Source organism: Carassius auratus, chromosome 34 (assembly GCF_003368295.1).
Source record: "Carassius auratus strain Wakin chromosome 34, ASM336829v1, whole genome shotgun sequence".
Lineage (NCBI taxonomy): Eukaryota > Metazoa > Chordata > Actinopteri > Cypriniformes > Cyprinidae > Carassius > Carassius auratus.
In genome coordinates this window covers 279,751-306,264 of record NC_039276.1, presented here as the reverse complement: position 1 = coordinate 306,264, position 26,514 = coordinate 279,751, and the positions used below count along the sequence as shown (strand labels likewise).

The 26,514-nt window shown below is 35.5% G+C and overlaps 1 protein-coding gene across 2 annotated transcripts in view; it reads left to right on the top strand.

Moving 5' to 3' along the window:
• The window catches only part of LOC113052874 (calcium/calmodulin-dependent 3',5'-cyclic nucleotide phosphodiesterase 1A), a 60,350-nt gene that overhangs the window by 13,068 nt on the left and 20,768 nt on the right, over positions 1-26,514 (top strand). Inside the window, exons 1-5 of one of the 2 annotated variants that reach the window (XM_026217313.1) lie at positions 1,245-1,523; positions 19,042-19,155; positions 22,217-22,399; positions 25,218-25,284; positions 25,384-25,500. In XM_026217313.1, the coding sequence (XP_026073098.1) occupies positions 1,471-1,523; positions 19,042-19,155; positions 22,217-22,399; positions 25,218-25,284; positions 25,384-25,500 (534 nt within the window). In that variant the 5' untranslated portion in view covers positions 1,245-1,470. Of the gene's footprint in view, positions 1-1,244; positions 1,524-19,041; positions 19,156-22,216; positions 22,400-25,217; positions 25,285-25,383; positions 25,501-26,514 lie in introns of those variants that run through there. The other variant, XM_026217312.1, reaches the window with a different exon arrangement.

Here is a 26,514-nt window from a genome sequence, read left to right as displayed (position 1 = left end):
TGTGTGGGTTTTGTTGTGAAACCTGGCAGCCCTGCTGTTGTCTGTAACAAAACATGAAACATTTACATGTGCCATCTGTAATTGATCACAGTCCTGTATAGTTTCTAAATTACCTGAAAACACGGGATGTGCTTGCTTGTGAGTAATGTTGACTTCATGAGGAATTTCTTACATTAATAATCTCTACAACATTATACCACTCTTAGTTGAGTACTACATATTTGATTAGCGTAAGCTGACAATATAGTACGTCTTCATGTTAATTATGGTGATTTGAAAGGATGTAATTTTATTTCTTCACAAAATTTCAAATATTTATTTTTTCTATGTAACCATCAATGCCAATAATGAACCTTCATTTTTTAAGAGTGTAATATAGATCAGTACTCGTTAGTAGCTAAATCTTACAATAAAAGGCATTTTTCATAACGTTGTGCCTTGCATATTTTGAACTATTGACAGACTGTGAACCTGGAAACATTTATGTGTTCTTTTTAAAGAGTTTTTAAAGAACTGTTGCCAGATTTGTGTCTTTTTTTCCCCCTCTCTCTTTTTGATGTGTCTCCATCTGTGTCCATGCCGTTAGTCTCTGAGATTGGCATCTCCTCTCTCTTGAAGATCATTTTAGTGTTTGTTCCTGAGTCATCACTGGGTGCTCTTTTCCCCTTTTCGGCTGAAGAGCCAAGTTCCTTTTGATTAAAGCACGAGAGACTCCCCTGAAGAAGTCTTATCTTTCTTCTTTTCTCCTCTTATCATTTTATGTTCCCTCTGAGGTCCACTTTTAATGTTAGCAACATTTCTGTAGTGCCAAAAACAGTCAGTATTTAGTTTTCCATGACAATTTTCCACTCTCTCCCTGACCCTTCGACTGTGTCATAACCAGGTATGATGAAACAAGCTTCAAAGCAATTTGTCTTTCCACATGCAGATAACGTTTCTCAATACCAAACTGGCATTTTTTTGTGTGTGTTCAAATTTGACAACAGAAAGTTGTAGAAGCTGTTTTAGCATATTGTTATTCCAAGTTTAAAAGTTACAGAATGTTTGCAAAGTACACCAAAAAATGAAGGAAAATCTGTTTCCTTATGACACAACCATTTTCAACGCACACCTCCAAAAGAAGGACCCACTCTTCATCGCATAACTTTGTCCACACATCACACTAAATGCAATACAGATTGCGATATTATGACTGGAATGTAGGAAGTGTTTTTTGCATGAGGGACAGAGAGATGAGAGTTGTCGTAAAGAGTTGGCGCAGGAGCTCTGTTGGGCGCCTGGCTCTCTCTGAGTTTAATGTTTGGTGCTTGCCTGTGATGTGGCCTCCATGGCCTTTTGCACTGGCCCGTCAGTGAGAGAGAAAGAGGAGAGGGAGGCTGGATTGAGCAGAGCACACGGCAATGTGAGGAGCAGCTGGGGACAGTCTGAATGAAACCTCAGCTCACACACTCTCTGGACTCGTGCTCTTAAATGGATGAGTATGTGACTTTCAAAAGGAAGCTTCTCCATGGACCTATCTTCAGGTAAGAGGCATTCATCTGCAGCTTCCTGGTCGCTCCAGTTAAATGTGTATATCTTTTGTGATTGAGTTTGTCAGGGAACTCTGTTTAGAAGTTGCAAGTTTGTTTTCGGTAGTCGTAACTTCTGTGGTGCTTTAGCTTGTATTGTAATAAAGTAATCTGCTTCTTCTTAGATGTTTCTCCTGAGAAAAATACCTCACGTGTGTCACTTCTTGAGTTTCAAAACAGATCAGTCTCAACAACAACTGTGTTCAGATTTGTTAATACACTAATCAAAAGTAAAATACCACAACGCGGACTCATCAAATTGCATCAAAGTCCAAATTATTTGAGCTATTCATGTGAATTTTAAAGCGATTCTATTCTCTTATGTTACGTAAACAGTTGTCCCATTTAGCTTTATTAGTCTTAAAAATTTTCTACGAAAGCAATACATAAATCTGAGGTCATTTTGAGGAAACTTGAGAGCAAATAGTGCATCTAAAGTGTAACTTTGATTCCCAGAGGCACTTCCAACCTTATCTGCTTTTGCTCTGTTATCAGCCACAGTGCATTTCAAAGGAATGGGAGCAAAATACCCTTCGCTAAATGCCCCCGTTTAATGTGGTTACGGCAGAACATTAAGCTGTGGTTCATTACATTCTCTGTTATTTCAAGCAGGTTGCTAATCACTTTTTTGCATATAAAACGGAAGCAGATGTGTTGCAGGTTCTTCTGCTTTTGTCAGACATGTTAGTTTAGCAGCCTCAAACTGGACTTACAGTGCTTTGTTCTTACGGATAAAGTCACTAGCTCAGTTTTAAAACCTAGTGAGCTGTCTGTGTACATAGTACTCAAGGTACTAACTGATATGGGACCTTGTAAGTGACTGATTTGGAAAGCTCTGCATAGAAAACAACAACATGCATCATAAAAATAGCAGTTCTCACTCAAAGTAGAGACTCAACCGATTTCAGTAGTTTGGCGCTAACATGTTGCTAAACTAATGGTACTTATATAAGCTTGAAAATACATCGCATGCACACACATTCAGTACATTACTTTTATAGATAATTTTTGTTATTGAATTAATTCTAAAAATGTTTATAATGCTTTGTTCAGCATCTTGTGTGGAATTTTCCCTGAGCTTGTTGCAGTGCATTATGGGATTGCCTTCTACATAGGGTGATGTCTTTCGAATTTGGCCAAAAGTTGTTTTTATGTTAGAAGCCTGCATGCAATCCCTCAACTACCAATGTTATTTTAGTATTATTTGTATATTATTGTAGAATTGATTCATGTTTTGAATTAGCTTTTATTTTTGTTTTCAGATTTCATTTAAATTTTAGTATAAAGATTTGATTAAAGTTTTCGTAATTGTGTTCAAATTCAATTTATTGAATATTTTATTTTAGCTTTATTAAAAATACAGAGAACAATTTTAAATAGTTTTAGATCTTGTTAACAGTAACATCACTGCCTTCATATGCAGCTCAGTAGGTTTTTTTAAACAGAACTGTTGTTGTTGAGTTTGCAGTAAGGTTGTTTGAGGGACTTCTAGAGTTCTTGGCTTTTTAGTTATCCTGGGATGTATTTCTGTGTGACTCTTGTCCTGTCTTGGGGGTTTCATGTTATGTTTTGTATCCCTGATGTTCCCCTTGAGGTTCCTTGCCTTGCTGACTCCAATATCAGCCTGCTGGGAGGCCTGCATGAGAATGTACGATTTTTCAAACTTGCAGGCTCTGGAAATTTCTACACCGAATCTCACTCACTCTCATGTTATTCTATATGACTTTCTTCTTTGGAACTGTAAAGAAGAAATTGTTGCTCTTTTCCAAGCAGTTTTAATAAATTGGGATTTCATGCATCTAAAATGATGCAAAAGTACATAAAAATATCATAAAAATAGTCCATGTGTGATGTATTATCCAAAGCACACTGGCTGAAACCATTTAGTGGTCAATCAATTGTTGCATCTCAGATGATACTTTTATGATTTGTTTACGGTTCTTTTTCAGTCTTATTTTTGTGGATATGCAGGAGGAGTGTTTTGAGAAGAGTCTAGGGAGCTGTCTTAGTGACTGAAGACTAAATTAGTCAGGTAGATTAAACAGAACCTATCAGTTTGCATTTTTTGTAGATCAAAATGTCAAGGGAGTATTGCACATTTTTCAGACCTGACATCTTGCTTTTGCAAGCCATTAGGAATCTTTACAAAGCACAGATGACATCAATTGAATTAACTCCTTACATCTGACATTAGTTGGCTCAGTTAGGTAGTGGAAAAAATATATTTATGTAGATCATTTCTCATCTCTTAGAGCAAATATTTCACTCTCTATAGTAGGAGTGTTGGACTGTATAGTCTGCATGGTGGCTTTGTGAAGAATTTGAGGGATTTTGGTTATGAAACCTGCATACGTGAAACACATTTGTTTGTAACAAAGAACAGCTGTCTGTCTGCTTGTGGGCACATGCTATACTGCAAAAACTTAGTATTAAAATGTGAAATGTGTGCAATATTTTCTGAAATTTGTTACAGGTAAAGCATAAATTGCAAAATAAACAGAGTAAGATTTATTTATTTATTTATAAATGTAATTAATTTCTTACAAAGAAATTTAATTTAGTTTAATTTAAGGATCCATTAAATTGGTCATATGTGACAGTAAAGACATAATGTTTCAAAAGATTTCTATTTCAAATAAACACTGTTCTTTTGAACTTTCTATTCATCAAGGAATCTTGGGGAAAAGGTTTAACGGTTTCCGCAAAAATATTAAGCATCTGTTTTACAATATTACTTTTTTAACATATTTTTGATCAAATAAGTGCATCCTTAGTGTGCATATGACACTTCTTTCAAAAACACTAAAAACATACAAAAAAAAAAAAACATGACCACCCCAAACTTTTGCACAGTAGTGCATTCATGTAAATATTAAAAATAGCAATTATGGAATGCAGCTGATTGAAAAATTAAGTTTACCTTGAAGCCAAACTGAGCTGAAGAGTTGATTTTTACTTTCATAAATTATGCAGGCTTGTTGCAGACAGAAACCTCTGTAAATCAGCTTAATGGGCCTCTGTAGTTTTCTCTACATTTTGCTTTTTAAATCAACACTATCTTTGCAAGGGGTGATTATATATATTGAGATGTTTGAGCTTTTTATAGCTTTTATTGATGTGATAATTTGTCCTATGAGACTTAGATGCAATCTGTATCACATAACTTGTTACTGGCACCCATGATGCAATAGCATCTCGCTGATATTTGAAATATATAAGGGTTTGCATACCAGAATCAATCCTCAATAATCTGTTTTGAGTACATACAGTACGATATCTGATGTTTGTCACTGTGGAATAAATCAGTTTGGAAAATCTTGGCCCAAAGTTCCTCATCAAAGCCAGTAACATTTAGAAAGTTAATGAAAAATATGAATGCATTCCTAACCTAGCCTTATTTCCCCCGAAGAGCATATTGTGTGTTCCTCTTTAGGGAGATTCAGCTTTCAAACCATTGACCTCACAAACACATCCCCTGTCATCTCTGGCTTGTTTCTAAAAGAAAATGAGTCAAGGCTTTTTTAAGAGTAGAGAATGGCTTGTACTAAAGTGATGTTATAAATTACATAATTGTGATTAAAGAGTTACTATCGAGTTGTGTTAGATCAATCAATGCTCTTGTGTTTAAAGGGGCATGACACAGAAATACATTTAGGATGATTATGTTACAGCTATTTCACCCTGCTTATCATATTAATACGCTGTCTGATTAATTTACCTTTCATATGTAAATACTCAGGAGTTTGTGCATTAATTGGTCAAATAAATCTCAGGCACAGTGACTCTTGTCACATTCATTTACCAGAATAATCCATCAGTTTATAATTTGATGACATGTAATTTTATAAGAATAAAGTGATGGAAATAAGCCTTTTTTTTTTGTAAAGTTTTATCTTGAAAGGTTGTGTAAAATGTGTACTTTCAAGGACAGAAGGACAAGACAAAGTACAGAATAAAAGTAATAAATGGGAGAAATTGCTGTAAAAAAAAAAAAGAGAAAGTCTGAATCATGTGAGAAATCTGCACATATCAATCATTGTTTATAAGCACAAACAGTTCTAAACAAATATTTTACGGATATTATACAGATTTTTATGTGAGAGGACCGTTTTTTTAATGGAGGAAGCAATATTATGGACTTGTGGACTCTTATTTTGGCCTGAACCAACGGCTGAAAGTTAAAAATGTTTTCATGGTGGATTTGTTTCTTACAAACATGCAGCTTTTCATGTCACAAGATGTCAAGTTATAGACTGGAGTGGTGTGGAATACTTGTGGATTATTGTGTTGTTTTTGTCAGCTGTTTGGACTCTGACGGTACCCATTCACTACAGAGGATCCATTGGTGAGCAAATGATGTAATGCTACATTTTTCCAAATCTGTTCCATGAAGACTGTTCTCATAAATGGCTCCGTTAAAAGAGCAAATAACCCTTTATAACCATATAGAACCAATAGAGAAATAATTTTTTTTTTTTTTTTTTTTGCATGGTCCACACCTGATCCAACTAATCAAGTCCTTCAAGCTTATTTGAACACTACATGGTATGTGTGTTGGAGCAGGGTTGGAACAAAACTCTGCAGGACTCCGGTCCTCCAGGAACTGAGTTTGACACCACTGTTTTATACAGTTCTTTTTAGATGTTATTGCTGATTTGAAGTATGTTATTGAAACATAATCTGTTTTGGAGATTTTTTTTTTGTCCCCATTGAAATAGACTCAAGCTGTGCTAGTTTGACTGGAAAGTAGCTGCCAAGAACATAACCAAGATGGCCTAGAAGTCCAATAAGTCTTTAAAAGAGTTAGTATGGTTGTACTTGTGGTAAATGACCAGTTCAGGGACCAATGTGTCACCACCAGTATCCTCATGCTCTGAATAGTAACTTTTTTCCTAGGTTTTCCTTTATCCCAAGATTAGTTTTGTTTTTGAAAGCAGTATAGATGTGTCCTTCACTATGTTAGCCCTCAATGGTTTGGTGGTTGGATGAAAGAAGAAAAATGCTTTCAGAAGGAACTATTGAAAGAAGTAACTATGCTTTATATTTACTTGGTTATCTCTAAAGCTCACTTGCTTTTGTTCTGGATCATTTGACATGGTGTTATCATGCCTTTGGAAGCCAGTCGGAAGACCTCTGCAGGCGACGCATGTAATGGAAGCTTGTTTACTTATTTATTAAACCAGACACCTTTTTTTCTCTAGACTTTAGTATCAGTGTTAGCAACTGAAAAGGATAGCTCCAGCATTCTACTGAAGGGCAGACCGATCTGACTGATAATCAGAAAATGAACATGATTGTTGAAATCCTAATATGGCAGTCAAGGACTCCAGTGTGATTCTCTGCTTGTTTTTCTTGTGATTGACTTTTTAGATTCCCTTTTCAGGAAAAGATGTTTTGATGCAAGTGACTATAATTAATTCAGGGCCAATATGAGGCAGACTTTGGTCTCTTTTGTGATTACATTTTTAATACAGTTTCTTATTTGATGGATGTTTGTTTTCTTCAGTGGTGTAATGTAAAGTAATAATAGAAAAGAAAGCAGGTTTAATGAATCAATGGTCTGGTGCTTGCAAGTTAGACTCCTAGAAAACAACTTTTCTCACGTGCAAACTAGTACTTGCACAACCGCGGATGATTTCGAAGCAGGGGTTTTGAAATATATTGTCTGCAATAATATGGTATAATTTATCACAAAAACACACACATTCATGTTCATGTATACAGTACGTGATTTAGTCACATTTCGCTTTTTTTTTTTTTTTTTTGCATTTTTTAAATTCGTTTCAAAGAACAGTATTCAACGTTATATGTTTAAAACAAGCCATTATTTATTTGTTTGTAACTGCAGGTTAAATGCATCCATGTCCTCTCTGAGCTTATGCAAAGATACAAAATGAAAGAAATAATTCAAACTGAACACAGTCTTGCTGCTCAAACTGTGTATAAATTATATATATATATATATATATATATATATGCTCTTTTTCCATTTTGCATTTACTTTTACTTTCAATTAATTTAATTTAATATTAAAAATATACTTTTCATACTTCAGTACAATGAGTATCACATACTTGAGTATCACAGACGCACTCTATTATTCAATTATTATTATTATTATTATTATTATTATTATATAACATAATTGTGTTATATTAACTAGTAGTAATAAAAATATTATTATTATATTATTAATTAATTGATTAATTTATTTGCTGTTATACCATCTAGAGTGACTGATGTATGGATTTTGTAATTGGTTGCCATTATATATTTTTTTTTAAAGAAAGCTAAAGATTTATATAAGAATACATCATATATTATATAATGAAATATGTATTATTATTATTAATAAAAATGTATAGTAGTAGTGATAGCATTATTATAATTAGTGGTAATAATATTAATAATAATATTTATATGTTGTTGTAGCACATTAAGATGTGAGTGACCGATGTATGGATTTTGTAATTAGATGTCATAATATTTTTGTAAAGAAAACTAAAGATTTACATTATTTTAAATAATAATAACAACAACAACAATAACATAAAAAATTATTAATACTGTGGATTATTTTTATTGTTATTATATGATATGCATATTTTATTTGCACATATTATTGACTCATGATTGAATTCATGATATAGGGCTCCTAATTTGAAACAAATGAATTCTAATTAATTGTATATATAATATATATCAGTGTTTGGTGAGAATGAAGGTAATTCAGAGATTGTGGCAAAATGTGTCATGTCCTGAACGTGTCAAACGTAAACAGCTTTACAGGTTTATGGACATGATAAATTCGTTTTTATTCCAGTTTCTTGAGCATCAGGTAAAGTCATTCACATGCCCAAGGGTTGGGATTTACATCGCTTGCAGAGGAAAAGCACAGGAAGATGTTTAACAGAGTTAGTCTTAGCCAGTAAATCAGTGCCCTCTGTGCTGCCAAAACAAGACTAAACCGACGTTGCATGCAGTTTTACTGCTCTAAATGGGAACCCAAGAGGTTAGTTTATAAACCAGTGTAAACCAACCTGTCCTGCGGGCATTAAGATGTGGCTTTAGGACTCGGAGGCCTGTAGACAGACTTGTGAAGAATGGGATGTTTGTTTAAACAGAGCTCTGTTGGCTCGAGGAATTGTTCTCTGGCACTTCAGATCACTGCAGACTGCTTATGTCAACCTGGGTTTAGCATGTCACCAGAGGGGCTCTGGTCAAATCTAAGCACACACAATCTTGCAAGGATTACGGTTCTGCGAAGCCGCTGGGCACCAGTCTCTTTGCAGGCCCCCTCTTGTTGCAATTACAAAATTTATTGTCCGAATGAGAATGTGCAAATTGATTCAGCATTTCTGATTGTCTAAAAAAGTGTGGGTTGCTTCCCTGATCCAAACAAAACATTTGTTTCAATTATATTTGTCAGGTTGTAGGGACATTTTATGTCTGCTATTTTCTCCCCCACCATGTGTGTAATTGGATGTTCATTTTAGTGACTCAGTGTTTGAATTCATAATTTGGTTGGGTTGGTTGTTTTGTGTTCTGTTCATCTCTTTCAGAAATCCTTTATTTGTATGCTATTACTGCATCAGTATTTAGCTCTCCAGTATCTCTAGGTTAATTGAGAAAAGCGGACAGGCGTATGATGAAAGTCTATTTTATTTCAGTTCTTCGCCTGTGTTCACAATCTGTCTATAAATACATTGAGTAAGCAGTATTGGTGTCCAGGGAGGACTATTTGTGACAATATTTTCCCTGTTGCCGAGGGACTTTTTGGAACCAAAAAGTTAGCCATGGGATATTTGTGACATCAGAGAACACATCCATTTATTTGTCAGAATAAATAAGGTGGGAAACTGCTCATGCCAGGATTGCGCACATTACGCATGCAATTATTCATACTTGAAAGGAGCTGTTTTACACTCACGCTCTTCCCCACCTCTCTAATCATTCTCAGGTCAGTGAATGGTCCTATGGGTGCCAGCTATGTGGGGTGAGGAATGTAGAGCCGTCTGAGAGACTGGCAGCACGTTCTTTCTTTCTTCCTTTCCATTGCCTAGCCCTCTCCGGATCCCCTGAGGGACCATCAATGACGGCAGCGACTCTGGGTTTAGGACTTTTGCACATAGAATGGCACAGCAAGCTCATGGGAAAATGTTTGAGGTTGATCTTCCTCTGTGCTTGTGTGACTGGGGCACGATGGCCTGCCGACTGCCTGTGCCAGCGTCTCACTGGGCTACTGCTAGTGATGATGAGAAACATCCCCCATGCTCTCTCTCCAGGGTTTTCTCATGCACCCTCAGAGAACAAGCTGGCTCTTAGGAACACTTCTTAAAAAACTTTAAGCAAACTTCCAGGATTTGTTTTGATTTGCAATCCCTAATCTGACCTGTGTGGATACACTGTGAGCTATAAAAGCCTCGGTGGGTCTAGATTTGGAAAACAGGGACTCAGAAAAGAGTTGGAGATGGATTCAAACTGGTCCCTGAGGAACTTTTTGGACTGGACAGATGGAGCAGCATGTTACTCCACGGACTGAAGAATCCAGATGCATGTGCCTCTGAGGATGATACAGCTTTCTTTACTGTGTTTTTGCTTCTGGGAGGCCTGCTATAGAAGTAAAAAAGTCTGTTTCCAGGCAGGCCTCTTTTAGATGCTTATTTTCATTTCCATTTGGGTCTGAAGACCCTCCCCGGTACACTGTGTCAGGGGTCAAGGCAAAGTCTCCAAAAATACAGTCAGTCAAAGTGGCTGTGCTCTGAAACCACTTGACAGGATGGGTCTGTCAACCCCTCATACTTCAACTCTTGTGTTTTTGAGCTAGGTTTGCAGTCATATTCACATAGCTCTCTGGGATACTTGATTCTAATTGGTCAGTATCTTTATTTTGTCAGATATTTCTGTTTAATGGCCACTAAAATAGAGAAGAGGGCACATGCGCCTCGTTAGCCGGTCATATAATGGTTCTGGCGCCGTTGAATCACTTTCAGAGTTTTACAACGGTCAGTATCCGTTTACCATAAAAATGATTTAAGATTGCAGCTAAATTGTCAGTATCTTCGTTTAAATAACTAGTTTATTGGTAGCAAACTCCATACTGGTGTTATTTTTAGAATTTTTACTTCAGTTTAAGTTTCAGTCATTTTTTTATATGCTTTTTGTAATTTAAGTCTATATTGCTTCAATTTCTTTTTACTTCACACTTTGTCATTTTAGTACCTATTTTATTTCAGTTAGTTGCTTAGTCAATATTTCTAATTTAATTGAATTTAAAACATATACACTTGTAGCACAGGCTAATTTGCATCTTAGGTCTTCAGAAAAAAAACACACATGGACACATAATTACACTAAAAGTCATATTATACTTTCTTCTTTTCTTTCTTTTTATAAAGTGAGAAATATGTTAATTAATGAGTGACTATATTGTCTTAAAAATGTTGAAAACAAGCATACAAGCAGTGATTACTGCAAAATAAACCCTTCAGAGTGATGCAAGAGCCCTCTGCTCACTGTATGTTTATTTTCCAATAATGACCAGATGACTTTAAGTCACAGTGTTTTTATCACATTTAAGGAGGTTTAATGCACTGTGCATTGTGAACTAGTATATCCCTTTTATATATATATATATATATATATATATATATATATATATATATATATATATCTATATATATATATATAGATATATATATATATGTGCCAAATATGCTAAAAATCTGCGTGCGATGCCCCGGTGACCTAAATTTGCTAAAATGTTCAAAATATAACAAAGCTGAGTGCTGCAACCCTTAATGTAATGACTTGTTTTTACCTTCCAGTGTAATGAATGATTTAACTCTTTCTTGGTTTACTTTATGACCAGATTTCCAAAGACATTTTTAAACAAAGTTGCATGAAGCATACTGTTTTACAAAATATTATTGCTAATAACAGACAATATAAAGTATATTTTGCACAGTATTCAGAAAATAGTGTGGTATTGTTCTTACATGAATACTTTTGAATGCACTGTATGTGCCTTTGAATAAAAGTTTCTGGAAAATATAAAGTAAGCAAAATTCAGAAGAGAAATGAGAGTACACTGGCACAAGTATATTTAATATATCATCTAAGTGAGCAGCGCATGTCGGAGGTTCTGCTCTCTTGCTGTCCTCAATGTTAAACACACTCTCACAGGCTTCATATGAATGCTGATAAGCACAACAGCTGTTGTGAAGGGACCGGAGGGAGGGTGATGCACTCAAGGCTCTGCATCCTGTTGCATTTGTGCCATATTAAATGTCACACCGAGAGGTTCAAATGTTTGAGACCACAAAATAGGATTTGATGTTGTTGTGGTTGTTGTTACTTTCTTTGTTTAAAGCACAATATGTTATTTGGAGCTCAAATAATGCTAGAGCACATGATCGTCAGGCTTCGTTCATGTCAGCATCAGTGCTGCTGTCATCAAATCAAAAGAGAGACCAACTGAAAACCTTTTTTTGTAAATGTTATTTTATAAATATATTTTAATTTAATGAGAAAAATGCAAATTAAAATCATTTGCATTTTGTTCTCTTTCAGCTGTCAAAGGGACACACATATTTTTGGTTAACTATAAAATAACCTAGTTCAAATGTTTTTTTATCTTCATCTCAAGCTGTATTAAAGAGAGAATGAACAGGGAACAATGTTTAGACGGAATGATACTAGAGAAAATGTAGTGTGAACTGTAAATCCGTTCCTAACACAGTGGAAAGACCTGCCTTCTGCAGCCTGCAGAAATTATGTGATAATAATACATACTGTGACTTTTTGAGTGGGTGGGCTTGTAATGTATGTGTAATATATGGTTACACACCGTTCTCTACATTATACCTTATTACCATTATACCTTGTCACCGCAGACGCTGTTAACCATAAGCGAGGGAATGGGTGTTGCCCACAATGTTTCCAAAGTCCTTATCAGTCTCCTGCCCACTCTCCACAAGTCAGATGGAGTCCGTCTCCCTCACGTGCTTTCACACACTCCAGGTAAAAATAGGCCCTGATAGGTTGACATGTCACCTCAGTACTGATCGCCCCCGGCTACTTAAACTGAACCAGATCCTGTCCTTGCTAATATATTCCTGCTGATTGTTGTATGAAAACACCTCTATTCACATTACAAATGTTTAATGATATTTTAATGTGCTTGTTTATCTTTTTGAGTTTACATTTAAAGGCTTTTGAATTTAAAACACCCTCAGGACTTCCAAGATGTAGATGAATTTGGTTCTTCATCGAAACAAATTTTGGAGAAATACAGCAACAATTTGAATAAAAAACAAAACAAAACACAAACAACCAGTTTTTTATTCCACAAGATGTTAACTGATTGGCTGGTGTCATGTGAATTACTTTTGATGTTTTTATCAGCTGTTTGGACTCTCATTCTGACGGCACCCATTCACTGCAGAGGATCCTTTGGTGAGCAAATGATATGCATGCTAAATCCCTTTTTTTTTTTTTTTTTTTTTTAATCTGTTCCAATTAACAAACAACATTTTCAGCTAATTTCCATTTTTGGGTGAATTAATTATTTTAGCTTTAAATGTTGTAAAAATTGGTATTAAATATCTTTGTTGTTTGCTGCTTTTTTATTTGAGTGACCAATGGCAGATGGGAGAAATGTTTGGAAAACTTAAGACCTTTTTTGCAATACGTTTTAAATTGAAGTCAAAATAAAGAATCCAAAAGGTATAGGATTTACCTGAGTAAGAAATTACTAGTACATTTCTTAAATAATTAAAAAGAAACAGCAAAGTAACATTTAATATGGAACTAGAAAAAGTAGAAATAATTAAATATACTCCACTAATCTGTTTTATTTACAACGTCATGGTTCAATTTTTTTTTTTTTTTTTTTTTTTACAGTGCATTAGAAAGAAAGGAACACCTCTACGCAATAATATTTTCCTCTGGGCTCCAAAAACTTGGATCTCATTGGTGTCCACATTTGGTTGAATTTCTGACTTTATACTGTATATATGTTTATTACATGATGCACTTCATACCTTGGCCCTTCATTCTTCATCACTCAATTAAGAGCGATGAAGTCCAGTAATTTGACAAAAGCTTCACATTAAGGGCCCTATCATACACCCGGCGCAATGCGATGCAAGGCGCAACGCAAGTGTGTTTGCTAGTTTCAGTCCGCCGCCGTTCACTTTTTCCCGTCCAGCACCGCATCAAAACTCACATAGCAAATGCATTTGCGTGCTGGTCTAAAAAAGAGGTGTGTTCAGGCACATTGCTGGAGCATTGCTATTTTAAGGAGCTGAAAATAGACTGCACCATAGACCAACTCAAACCTGATCTAAAGTCTAAGGGCCCTATTTTAACGATCTGAAACGCAAGTGTCAAAGCGCGAAGCGCAAGTAAGTTTGTGGGCGGGTCTCGGCGCTGTTGCTATTTTCCCGGCGGGATAAATGGCTCTTGCGCCTGGCGCAAATCTAAAATGGGTTGGTCTGAAGTAGCTTCATTATTCATAGGTGTGGTTTGGGCGTTACGTGAAATAAACCAATCAGAGCGTCATCCAACATTCCCTTTAAAAGCAGGTGCGCAAGTTCCATTATGGATTGCTATTATTATGGCGTATTTACCAGGCGCACGCCAGGAGCGGTTCACAGCCCAGGAGACTGATGTTCTTGTAAGAGCAGTGAAAGACAGAGAAGTTGTGTTGTATGGGGATGGGAGAATAATTAGCCTGAATAATTTGTAAGCTAGATTTATGCCAATTTTTTTCACATCTTCGTGTCACACCACAATGATTTCCGTCATCTCATGTGTTAATATTTTTTTAGTGTAACAATTTATGATTTGCAAAAATAACTGTTGCATCTGTGTAGATTACATGAGCAAAGTGTATGCGCGTTGCGCACGCTATACATTATGGTCAAGCATGCGCCCTTAAAATAGCATAATGAACAATGCGCAACGCGCCACTGACTTTAGACTAGGTTTTTTCTGGTCAGTGGCGCAATTGTTTAATGGAACAGCAAAATAGCACCAGGGATTGTTTGCGCCGGAACACGCCTCCTTTTTTGCGCTGAACCGCCCAGGGAGCGCAAGTTCATTCACTAGTTTAGCGACATGCTTCTGTGGAGGGAAAAGCGCGCTTTGCGCGGGTGCAAAATAGGAATGACACATGCGTCGGTGTACAAAGTCAATTGCGCTGGGTGCAAGATAGGGCCCCAAGTCTTAAATAACAAGCTTTTGTTATTTAAAGAGCACGTTGGTAGAAAATGTGCCTCTGGGCGGGTCCTCAGTGCGCGTTGACTTTGCTTATTACACACAGGGATGCCCATCACACAAACATGCCAAATATTAAAAACAAAAGGACATCACCCCCAGTCCGACGCCCCTGACTGTGTAGGCTACATGAATATAAAAAAGTAATGATGTATAGACATTGCGTGTATTAGAATTAGACTACCTATTTGCAGTTCAGCCTATTACTACTTATAACGATGAATGAAATTGGCTAATTAATTGAACAATCGTGCCAATACAGACACATGTATATTAACTGACTCATCGCGTGGAGCTTTGGTGGATTTCTGCTTGTCCCGTAGATGATCTGCTCGTGCGCTTTAATTTCACTCACGATCAGATTGGTTTCTTCGATTGAGAAGCGTTCAGCTTTTCCGCCAACTAATTCTGCCCTGGCGCGAGCACATCTCTCTCTTAAAGGGAATGGGAGATGACACTCTGATTGGTTTATTAAACGTTACGCTTATTACTCATTAAGAGAATAGGGACAACCCATTCCAAACCGTTTTTTTCGTCGTTAAAATTGCAAAAGTGGATTTGGACACACCCTGAGTGCACCTGTGCCGTGCACTTTACCCTTTGCGTTTAGATGGTTAAAATAGGGTCCTAAAATTTTTTAAGCTGCATTAGGATTTTCAGACCCACATTTCCACAGAAACAACATAGGATCTTCGAAAGGTAGCTAATTCATTCTTTTCCGTCACATAGTTGAAAAATTGCACTGAATGCAAAAATGACTAGCTTGGCATTGAGAGCAGTTTACGGTGGACATTTGCGTCATTATCAGATGTTATTCTGATCCACCCCAGACTACAATCAGAGTCAGACACAATTCTAGATCCTATCGTGACTGGAATTGGTAATGGCTTTAGAGAATGAAGTCAGGCCAAACTTCAGGAGAATCAGCTCCGACAAAAACAACATGGCCCGTGTTCACTGCTGTTTCTTTTACTCTGTTTCACTTGTGAAACCGATGGTTTCATCTGTTTGTATTTGTGCTGTTGTTTGTCTTTCATCCTGTCACAGCGTTTCTGTGGCAGAGAGCCTCATCCAGTTTGAGTTTAGGTATACATGTTATCTGTCAATAGCACACTGATGAAGAAGTGTTTATTCAAGTTGCTACGTTACAGACCACTGTCATAAACAAAAAAGCGGGTTGGTGACTGAAAGCAGACATTAATCAGAGGACATTTGGCCATTTTAAGATTACAGCTCCATAACTCTGACCCCTTGGCTGATTAACAGAAGTGTTACCTACCCTTTTAATGGAATACCCGTATTAACTGAATGACAGACAATGCCATTGTCAGCCGTCAATAAGATGGTTGTTTCTTTTAAAGCTGCAGATACTTTAGTTCAGTGAGTGATTGACAGGTGAGTGGGCGGTACTTCGGTGTTGTCTAAAACTCATCTGAACGGATTAGCATATGTCTCACCAATGCAATGCACATGGGTTTTCAACAGCTTTGAAATGTGGTTGAAAAAGATGAATCTTGAGATATTTTGGATCACAATTAGCTGTATTTAGTGTAGTCTGGTTTTAATGTGTTGCTTGTAAATCTATCATTATGATATATTGTTAACAAATCTTGATTCACTCTTTTTTTTCTAACTTGTCTTCTTTCAGTTAGGGTTTGATCATTTGTATTTCTTTTTAGATCTGATTGCATAGGCCTAAATGATCTGACTTAATTCATCTCAATTTTAAAAAAAGGTGTAACAAGATGGGGCAAAAGGAAAATGTGTGTGTGTGAATATATATATATATATATATATATATATATATATATATATATATATATATATATATATATATATATATATATATTAGGATATTTGTATACCTTGTGTGAGGAAGGTCAGCAAGTCATATTTATTTATATTTATATACACAGTATATAAGTGTATAATTTATTTATTTATTTTATAGTGCTAATTACAATTCTGTCGTTATTTTGTTATTGTCATGTCACTGAAAACCTATATTACAATCTTTCTTCTGTGGAACACAAAGAAGTTTTTTTTTTCTGTCTGTTCTGAATGTTCTCCAATAAATCTTAGATTGTATTCTGCAGAAGACAAAAAATCATAAAGGTGAGGCTGAGGCTGAGTAAATGAGGCCACAGTTTTTTTTTATTTTTGGTTGAAATATCCCTGTAATATCAAGTTATTTTAGGTATCAGAGGCAAATGTGTCCCATAGTGAATATGTAAAGAAGAACTCCACACCAAAGGCAACACCACAATCAGAGTTGTCTTGGGATCATGTCTGTTGATCAGTTAGGGAGCTCAGCGCTGCGGGTCTGTGCGTGACTTGGGACCTGATCTTCTGGTTATAAGTGTGTTTCTGACAGCTCCTCCTTAAGACTCAACATCAGATTTTAGCTTGGACAGATTATGGACAGAAAAACTCGGAAAAATCCTTGAAACAGATGATAGCACATTCTTCGTTTTATATCTGGTGCATGTGAGTGTGAAATTGCAGCCCTGGATCATTCTTTAAAAAAAAAAAAAAGTCTTTTTTCTTCTTTCATTTCTTTAAAAAAAAAAAATTTCTTAATGACTTGTTTTGAGAGAATCATTGTAAACAAAACTGACACATGATGATTAAGATTTGGTGGAGTCGCGTTGTTTTTTTGTTTTTTTTGTATCATGGTCTTCTATCTGAATACTCAATACTAATTGGCTGCCAGGGATGCATTAAAACGTATTAATCAGCAGGTAGTTCCAAATTAGTTTAATCACTATTCTATATTAATGCACACACATCATACACACATCACTTACACACAAACACAGAGAGAGAGAGAGAGAGAGAGAGAGAGAGAGAGGGAGAGGTGGGTGATTCTTGGCCTCCATGTTATGCATTACAGTTGTTTAATGCACAGCTATCTGTGCATTATCCCTTACATATTTTTGTGCTTTCATCTCATTGCACGATGTAAATCATTTGTACGCTATAATTTTTTAGGAGTGATAAGAGGGATGTTGTTCCAAAAAACAAGGAATGGAAGGCAGTGTGTGATTGGATTACATTGCATTACCTTCGAATGTTAAAGGAGTCATATGATGTCGTTAAAAAAGAATATTATTGTGTGTATTTGATGGGAAATGTGCTTATGCAGTTTAAAGTAAAAAAAAAAAAAAAAGCATTATTTGACACATAATGTACATTATTGTTTCTCCTCTATGCCCCTCCTTTCTGAAACGTATTTTTACAAAACTCACCGTTCTGAAAAGCAAGGTGTGCTCTGATTGGCCAGCTATCCAGTGTGTTGTGATTGGATGAATACCTCAAGTGTGTGATGGAAATGTTACACCCCTTACCATACTGTGATGCCGTGTCCCCCGCGTGACGAGATAAAACCAATAAACAAGGCGTTTTAGGAGAGTCTTAGCTTTTATAAATCAATTATCTTTGGGTTTGAGACTTTAGGGATCTTATCTTTTCACCAACAGCTTGTAACACTCCAAAAAGAAAGGAAAACTTGAAATCGCATCATATGACCCCTTTAACTTTGTTTTTTGACCAACATATTTACAGGGTAACCTCACATTAACTCTGCCAAGATATTGATTTGGTCATTTTTTTAAAAAAAAAAGTCTTATTGTGAGAGATTCACTGAGTGTAGAGTTTTGATTAAGATGTGATGATTAAGATGCTGCTGAAACGTTATCTTGTATTTTACATGTTTTACGCTCTTTGTTATTCTGTAGGTGTGGAATTGGCAGTGTCTGTCTTATTTATCCATTTTGTTTCTTTTATAAAACAGATTGCATTCTGTGTCATGCAAAGATATCTCTTTGTGTGTGATTATTGTAGGCTTTCAAGGAATAATTTACACAACAATGAAAATGTTATCGTCATTACACACCCTTGTGCCATTCCAAACCCGCACGACTTCCTTTCAGAGCCACTCTTTTCAGTGAAAATAATTGATGATTTAGGGTTCGGAGCCAAACTCTGAATATCTCTGTTTGTGTTTCACAGAAGAAAGAAAATAATACATGTTTGGGGAGATATGAGGTTGAATAAATGATGTAAAAATGTGAACCATTTCTGTAACCGACAGTGGAATGTCAAAGAATAACATCAGTGCTTTTGGATCAGATGTGAAATTTTCCTGAATTCCCTCACACCGAAACTGTTGCTGTTGGTTTCCTTCCTTCAGATTGAGATGTCTGGTGAAGCAACTGGATAAGGGGGAGGTGAATGTCGTTGATCTGAGGAAAAACATTGAATATGCTGCATCGGTTTTGGAAGCCGTGTACATCGACGAAACTAGGTAAGTGAACGCTTGGCTTTCTACAGTCTCACATGGTTGCCAACTTCAAGTGAAAAAGTAGTTACACCCTTCAGTTCTTCAGACAATATATGCCATTTGAGTTTTGTTTTAACCACTGATGGTGTCTTGGAGCAAATGCTGGCCTTCTCAATTTAGTAAATGAAGTTCAAGAAGCAGAGTTCCAGATGTCAAAATAAAAACAAAGCTGAGATGACAGTGACAGCATTTGAGTCTTTGTCGCATTTGATTGTTGTCTTTTGTCCAACATCCATTCTTATACCTAATTCTTGTCAGTCTTTTTAGACCAAAAATCAGTAGCTCGGTCTTACTCTACTAGTTTTGCTACACTCATTGTACCCCTCCTGGTATAGTTTCTAATTGTGGACTGCTGATAGTTTGAACCATTCTCCTAATACAGTGTCCATTCTTCCCCTTGGACTCAGGTATCCTCGTAGGCCATTTATCAAACTTGTTTGTGCCATTCCTGACATATTCTTGGAAGTCACCCAAAGTTTACTGAATCACTCAAGTTCATTGGTGCTGTCCAATGGGGAGCACCTACACGTGCCCAAGATCAACAAGTTTGTTTGCTTTTACGGCCCCTTTAAATACAAGATAAGCATTCAATCTACGTCAGAGCATCCAGGAATCTTTCTACAGCATTGTTGGCAGGGCAGCCAGAATGATTTTGGACACTCTCACTCTGAACGCACAGAGTCAACAGATTTTGGAAGAATAATAATAAAACGTTTTTGCTGCATTTCAGTAAGTTGGATTTCTCAAGCCAATATGAAATCTGCTTTTAACATCTATATTTCTTGTATGTTTTACATTTTAATCTGTTATATTATTCATAAATGCATTCTCAGTTGTTTGAGAGTGAAATGCTAAAAATATGATACAAATGGCATCCTGTATTAATTTAAGGGGTCAGTTCTGCCTTACGAAGCTGATCTATTCTAGTTTCGTTGTTTTTAACATTTATTTCCTCCCATTTAAGGATGCGCTTCGTTTTCTTCTAGATGAACAAAGCTGCTTGATTCTCTCTCTTTCTGTGTTTTTTACTTTCATTGAGACCATGGGAAAGGTGCAACATGTGTAAATGCTATGAGTGCTCTCTCCCTGAGGCATTATTAATCTGGTCCACCCTTCTGTTGTTCAAGCATTCTCATCTCTATCTCCAGCAGTTAACAGGAGATGTTTCGCATTCGTTTGAAGAGTGTTGATGTTTAGCTCGCGCCGCACAGTTCCCATGTGCGTCCCATGGGTCCTCGATCCTAATTAACTGAGACCTAGAGCTCTGACGCTCTGTTGTGCTTCAGACTGACGTGTACAAAGCGCTAGCGTTGTCCCACTAGAGCCCTGACAGCCTCTTGTTTGATGGGCTTGTGTTTAGACAGACTCGGCTAAGGCTAATTACGTTTTCCTAATGACAGGCACAGGATGTATTTCCATGGTTGCAGCTTTGAGCAATTTTAGCTTGTTACTGGAACTCAGTGAATATTTGTTATGATAACATGTCGCATTTCCTGCGCCGGTAGGGCTTCCTATGTAAGACTGAGCAATAACTGTCGCTATTCTTTCTGTCGTGTTCATTTCTCAGAAAAAGCTTATTTATTTAATCTTATGATGGTTGCTTTAAGTACTTTAGTGTTGAATACGGGCTTTCTCTCCAATTGAGAGAAGGCAGGATGAGTCACGGCTCTATGAGAAAATGAGTAAGTGGCTGTGGAGACGTTTTCTTGCTTTCTGTCGGCACATACTCATAAATAGCACCTTCAGTTCAGAACATCACACAGGTGTGGTACTACATTTGGGTTTATTGGTCAAATGTCATGAAAATAAGTAGTTTTGACCAAAATTGGAAAGATATTTTATACTAATTAAATAATGTAAAATAATGCATATTTTAGGACCGTCATATATTTTATTTTTACAAATTCTCATAAACTCACAACCATGATTTGCAATTTTTTTAGAAATGAAAATGTTATATATATATATATATATATATATATATATATATATATATATAATTTTTTGTATAATTAATTATTCATGAGAATATTTCCCATCTCTCTTTCTCTCACTCACTTACTCTCTCTAATATTTAGCATTAATAAAGCATATTTTAGGGCTATTAAGATTTTTATTTTATTTAATTTTGTAAAAAAACCTAATTACTGTAATCTTATATATATATATATATATATATATATATTAATTATATTAATGAAAATATTTTTCACATATTTCAAAACATATTTTTAGATTTTAGATTTGTTTTTTGTTTTTTTGATGGTTTCTCACATTCAGGGTTCACCTAAAAATTGGGTTTATTTTCTACAAGGAATATACATACATACATACATATTTTATTCATATATTTTTTTGGACTTATAGGTGTGAAATATGACTGGGACGTATTTCTGGTTTTGGGAGACTCATCCTATTACAACCCACATGGAGCCAAAAATGTAACCCCTAAATACTGTATTCTTAATCTTTACACGTCAGTTATTGCACATAGCGATTTTAACACCAACCGATGACATTTGAATGTAGGCTGCAGCCTCCTATGGGTTTTCCAGCTCTGTAGTTCTGATTTCCACTGATGTTTTCTGATACTGTCACAAGAGCACAGATGCCCCGTGGACTGATATTGTCACAGAGCACTGAAATATGTCGACCACATGCAGATATAAGTCAAACAGACTGTAGATTTTCAATTACCAAAGCTGATATCAATAGAACATTGTTGACAAATGACATGATTCAATGATGATAGACCTAGATATAATGAAATTAGGTGTGAACAGAATTAATGTGCACAGAATTATTATTTATTTACTTCTTTGTTTTTACTATTTGCAATGTATATTCAGAATTCTACATTTAAAACAGGAAAAAAACAACCAAATAACTGGATTGCGCACTCTTCAACTGCACATACTTACATGTAATGTTTGTGTTGGTACAGGTCATGCTGTAGTCTCTTCACAGCAGCTACTGTAGGCTCTTTGTAGCAATGCCCTCTGTGAAAATACTTGTTGTTCTCCAGGCGGCTTCTGGACACAGAGGATGAGCTCAGTGATATCCAGGCAGACTCTGTGCCCATGGAGGTGCGAGATTGGCTGGCCTCCACCTTCACCAGGAAGATGGGAGTGGTGCGCAGACGGCCGGAAGAGAAGCCCCGGTTTCGCAGCATCGTACACGCCGTTCAGGCTGGGATCTTTGTTGAACGGTATCTATTCTGTTGTTCTTTAAGAACTGGTATGTTCACCATAATCAGAAATTATTTATAATTATGTTCAACATGACTAAAGTGATTCTGAATTATTAATTTAATAATAAATGGATTGTTATTTTATTGCTAAGTTAATCATTCTCAGTAACAATTTACCCTTAAATCTCATGATGATATTTATTGAAGGGTTCTGATATAGTTCACCGAAAAATAAAATTTCTGTCACCATGTAGACACCCTCATGTCGCTCTTATATTGTTTGAAGAATGCTGGTAAACAAACAGTTTCTGAAATAGTGGAAGTCAATGGGAAACGGAACTTATTTGTTACCAACATTCTTTTAAATATCATCTTGTGTTCAGCAGGAGAAAGAGATTCATACAGGTTTGGAAAGACGTGTGTGAGTACATGATGACAACATTTTCATTTTTGGATGGATTGTTTTCTCTGCACTGTAAATTAAGATACCTTATTTTGAAAAAGCCAGCTTTGCATGTACTGTTCACAGAATGCATTGCCCTAAACTTAGTGAACAATTTAATCTAATATGGCAGACGAACTGAGAAAAATGTCAATATACTTATATTTCATTAAGTGCTGAAAAGTACAAATAGTTAATTTTATTTAAGATGCATCCTTTTTTATATTGAATATGTATTTATAAATACCATTTATTTATTATAATTTATTTTAAATTTATTTTTAATGTCTTTAATCAGCATATCATTTTGTTGGATGAGAAACATGCTTCCATTAACTTTTAATAGAAAAAAATGTTCTACAGTAAATCAGTCACTTGGATTCCATCTCAAACTAAATATTTCCTTTGAAGGCAGCAGCCTATGTATGTGGTAGGTTTTGAGACAGAGTCTTTGTTTTAACTTTTCATTTGCTGCTGCTCAGTGAGTTTAAATCATACAGACAGTCGCTTCACAGACCTGCCCGTTTTTTCCTGCTAACTGGGAAAATGTCTACCAAGATTACTGACACATAAGACATACTTAAGGACTTGTTCTGCATAATCTTTTCCAGTAACTGAAAATGAATGTCTCCAGCCATTTCATTTGCATTGCAGCCGTCCTCTCTGTGACATGTACCCTCACGTCTGAGTAATACGCACAAGCCGCCTCCCATTTACATGGGCAGAGCTCCTCATTTCCATGGAAACTCATTCAGAATGTCATAGACACCTGTTGAGCTTGCGGTGCTGATCATCAGGTGGATATCAGATGCATGTTAGGGGCTCGCTTAATGCTACAAGACATCCAAATGATCCAAAATATCTGTTAGTCTGAGGTATAAAAGTGTAAACAAGCTGTTCAGAGATATGTGCCTAAACTTTATTAATTATAATCTGGTAACTTACACAGTGGCAAGAAAATGGATATATTATCTATTATATTATCTTACTTTTATTTTGTCAAACAAGATGGACAGATTTATTTTCCCACTAGAATGATGCCACTTCCTGGTGGATGATGTCATTAATGAATATATTGTTATAAAAAGGATATTAAAAAAGGCTAATGCTAGACGACGTATCATAATGAATAGGATATTTATTTAAAATTCTCGTTCACTTAATTGTGTTGTGATCAAATAAAACTATTTAATATGATTTCAGTCTTTAGCATTTGTGAGTTTATTATTTTACTTTTTATATTAAGATGGAATGGAGACATGAAAATGTTCTGCATAGTGTGAACCTGTTTATTTTCCATTATTGGGATTTATTTTGCGAGAGCCAAGTTAATAAGTACACTGGAACTGAATTTGATCATTATGTACTATTATTTTGGAATCTGGACAGTGTGAAGTAAAATGACATTTTAAGGGCTTTTCCATCTTCATTAAAAAAGGAACGTTTTAGGGTTATGTCATCCTATTCTTTGCTCTGATTCCTACTTAAATGTACTTGTGACTACAGGGAAATACAGTTCTGTGAAGGAATAGTTGTATTCAATTTTAATTGATTGCTGCTGTCAAAATTCAAAAAGTCCAGTGTTATTTCTGCAGTTGTATCCTTGTGTGTAATACCCTTGTCCTCTTTGTCTCTTAAACAGTTTTGTAAAGCACTATTTTAACTCTACACCTTAGTCAAACGCTCCTGATCGTGATGAACAATTTAATGGTTTTATATAATGTCACTTACAGTGTAATCTTAAAGGGTTCATGAGTTCCACTTAACTAAAACGAAAATATCATAATGTAGATGTCATAAACATAATTTATATGGTTGCACTTTATTTTAAAGTACGTGTACTTACATGTACTTGTAGTGTACTTACAGTGTATTTATATAAGAAAGTTCTGGTAATACAAGGTAACTACATGGGGTAGGGTTAGGTTTAGGGGTAGTTTCGGGGTTAGTACCTAGTTATTACATAGTTATTGTAATTACTATAATAAGTACAAAGTATGTACATGGGGGAACAGGACTGTAAAATAAAGTGCTACCATTTATATTTTAGGTTAAATTAAAAAGTTTCTCACCATTTTAATCACTTTTAGTTTGTATTGGTTCATTTTACATAGTGTGACAGATAATTTGCATGCTTAAAAGAACAAGCAACATGCTTTTTAAAGTAGTTGTAAATCAGTATATAGAAGAACCAAAGGACATCAGCTTTCAAGAAAGTATTTAGTGTCATTTCAGTATTCATTTTGACATGTGATTTACAAATTTATGCAAATTCAGCATAAAATTGTTACTGGTTCACAAAAAATCTGTACTGAAATGTACCTTGTTAAAAATAAGCTGTCAGCCATGGTCATAGAAAAAAAAAAAAAAACATATGATGGTTTGTGTTCGCAGAATGTACAGAAGAACATCCAATATGGCAGGGTTGAACTATCCATCATCTGTAATTACAGCTCTAAAGGTACAGAATATCTTTACAGTAGATTATAAAATGGCTTTAGTTTGTTTCCTTAAAGTTTTATGTCCGCCACTAGCTCGTACGTGTCTTCTTCTTTTTCAGGATGTTGATAAATGGTCATTTGATGTCTTCAAGCTTCAAGAGGCGAGTAGTGAACACGCTCTGAAGTTCCTGGTGTATGAACTGCTCACCAGATACGACTTGATCAGCCGCTTCAGGGTATGAGAGACTGCAAAAACCAGGCCCACACCAAATCTGTGATATTACGCACTTTGCTTACCTAAGATACTGACTTATACACCCTTAGGGAAACTAGCATGATGCCACTGAATAAAATTAAATTCTGTCATTTACCTAACCACATATCATTTAAACCCTTACATTTATTGGTCCCCTTTTTTATTCAGTTACACTTAATAAGGACTGAGGCTTTCAAGTTTCAAAAAGAATCATAAAAAAATATATAAATGTAGCCTAATGTATATTACTTATGCACTTTATTCAAAGTCTTTTGAAAGCATAAAATAATTTTGTGTGAGAAAAGACTGAAATGTAAATCATTGTAAGTGTCATTCACTGGTAATCACTGAATCAGTTCAGGATCATTGAATCAGTTCAGTATTAAGGAGTTCTCTGTAACTGATTCAGTCTGATTCAATGATTCAGTCTTGTTCACCAGATCAAATGATTAATTAAAAAGATCCGACTCAAATAATGATTCATTCATAAATCATTTACGATGGTGCCCAGGGTCTCAAGATTTGCTGTGAATAAAATCTTAAATTATAATCCGCTCCATTGACTAAAAGTTATTTTTTGTCATTAAAAGGCTTTAAGAATATTCATAATACGATTTTAGAATATGAAGCATGAGTTAAAATAACTCGTTTTATAATATGTTTATGGTTCTTTTGCTTCATTTTTAAAGGCTGAAAGCTTCAGTCTCATTCTTTGTGACTGCACAGAAAAGAGTAACACGCTCATCAAATAATCTTTCTTTTTGCTTTCAATCGAAGAAAGAAACTCATACAGGTTTGAAACAGCATGAAAAAGTGTTATACGAGTTGTTATTTGAACTATTTCTATAATATATTATGATTTCAACCTTTTGGAATCACACTTTTTTTCTTAACCAAAGTTTTAACTAGAGTTGACATTGTCTCCGAAGCATGCATGTTTTTTTTTTCTCCCTGTTACAGGACATTTGCATGTGATATACATCTGTTATGAGTA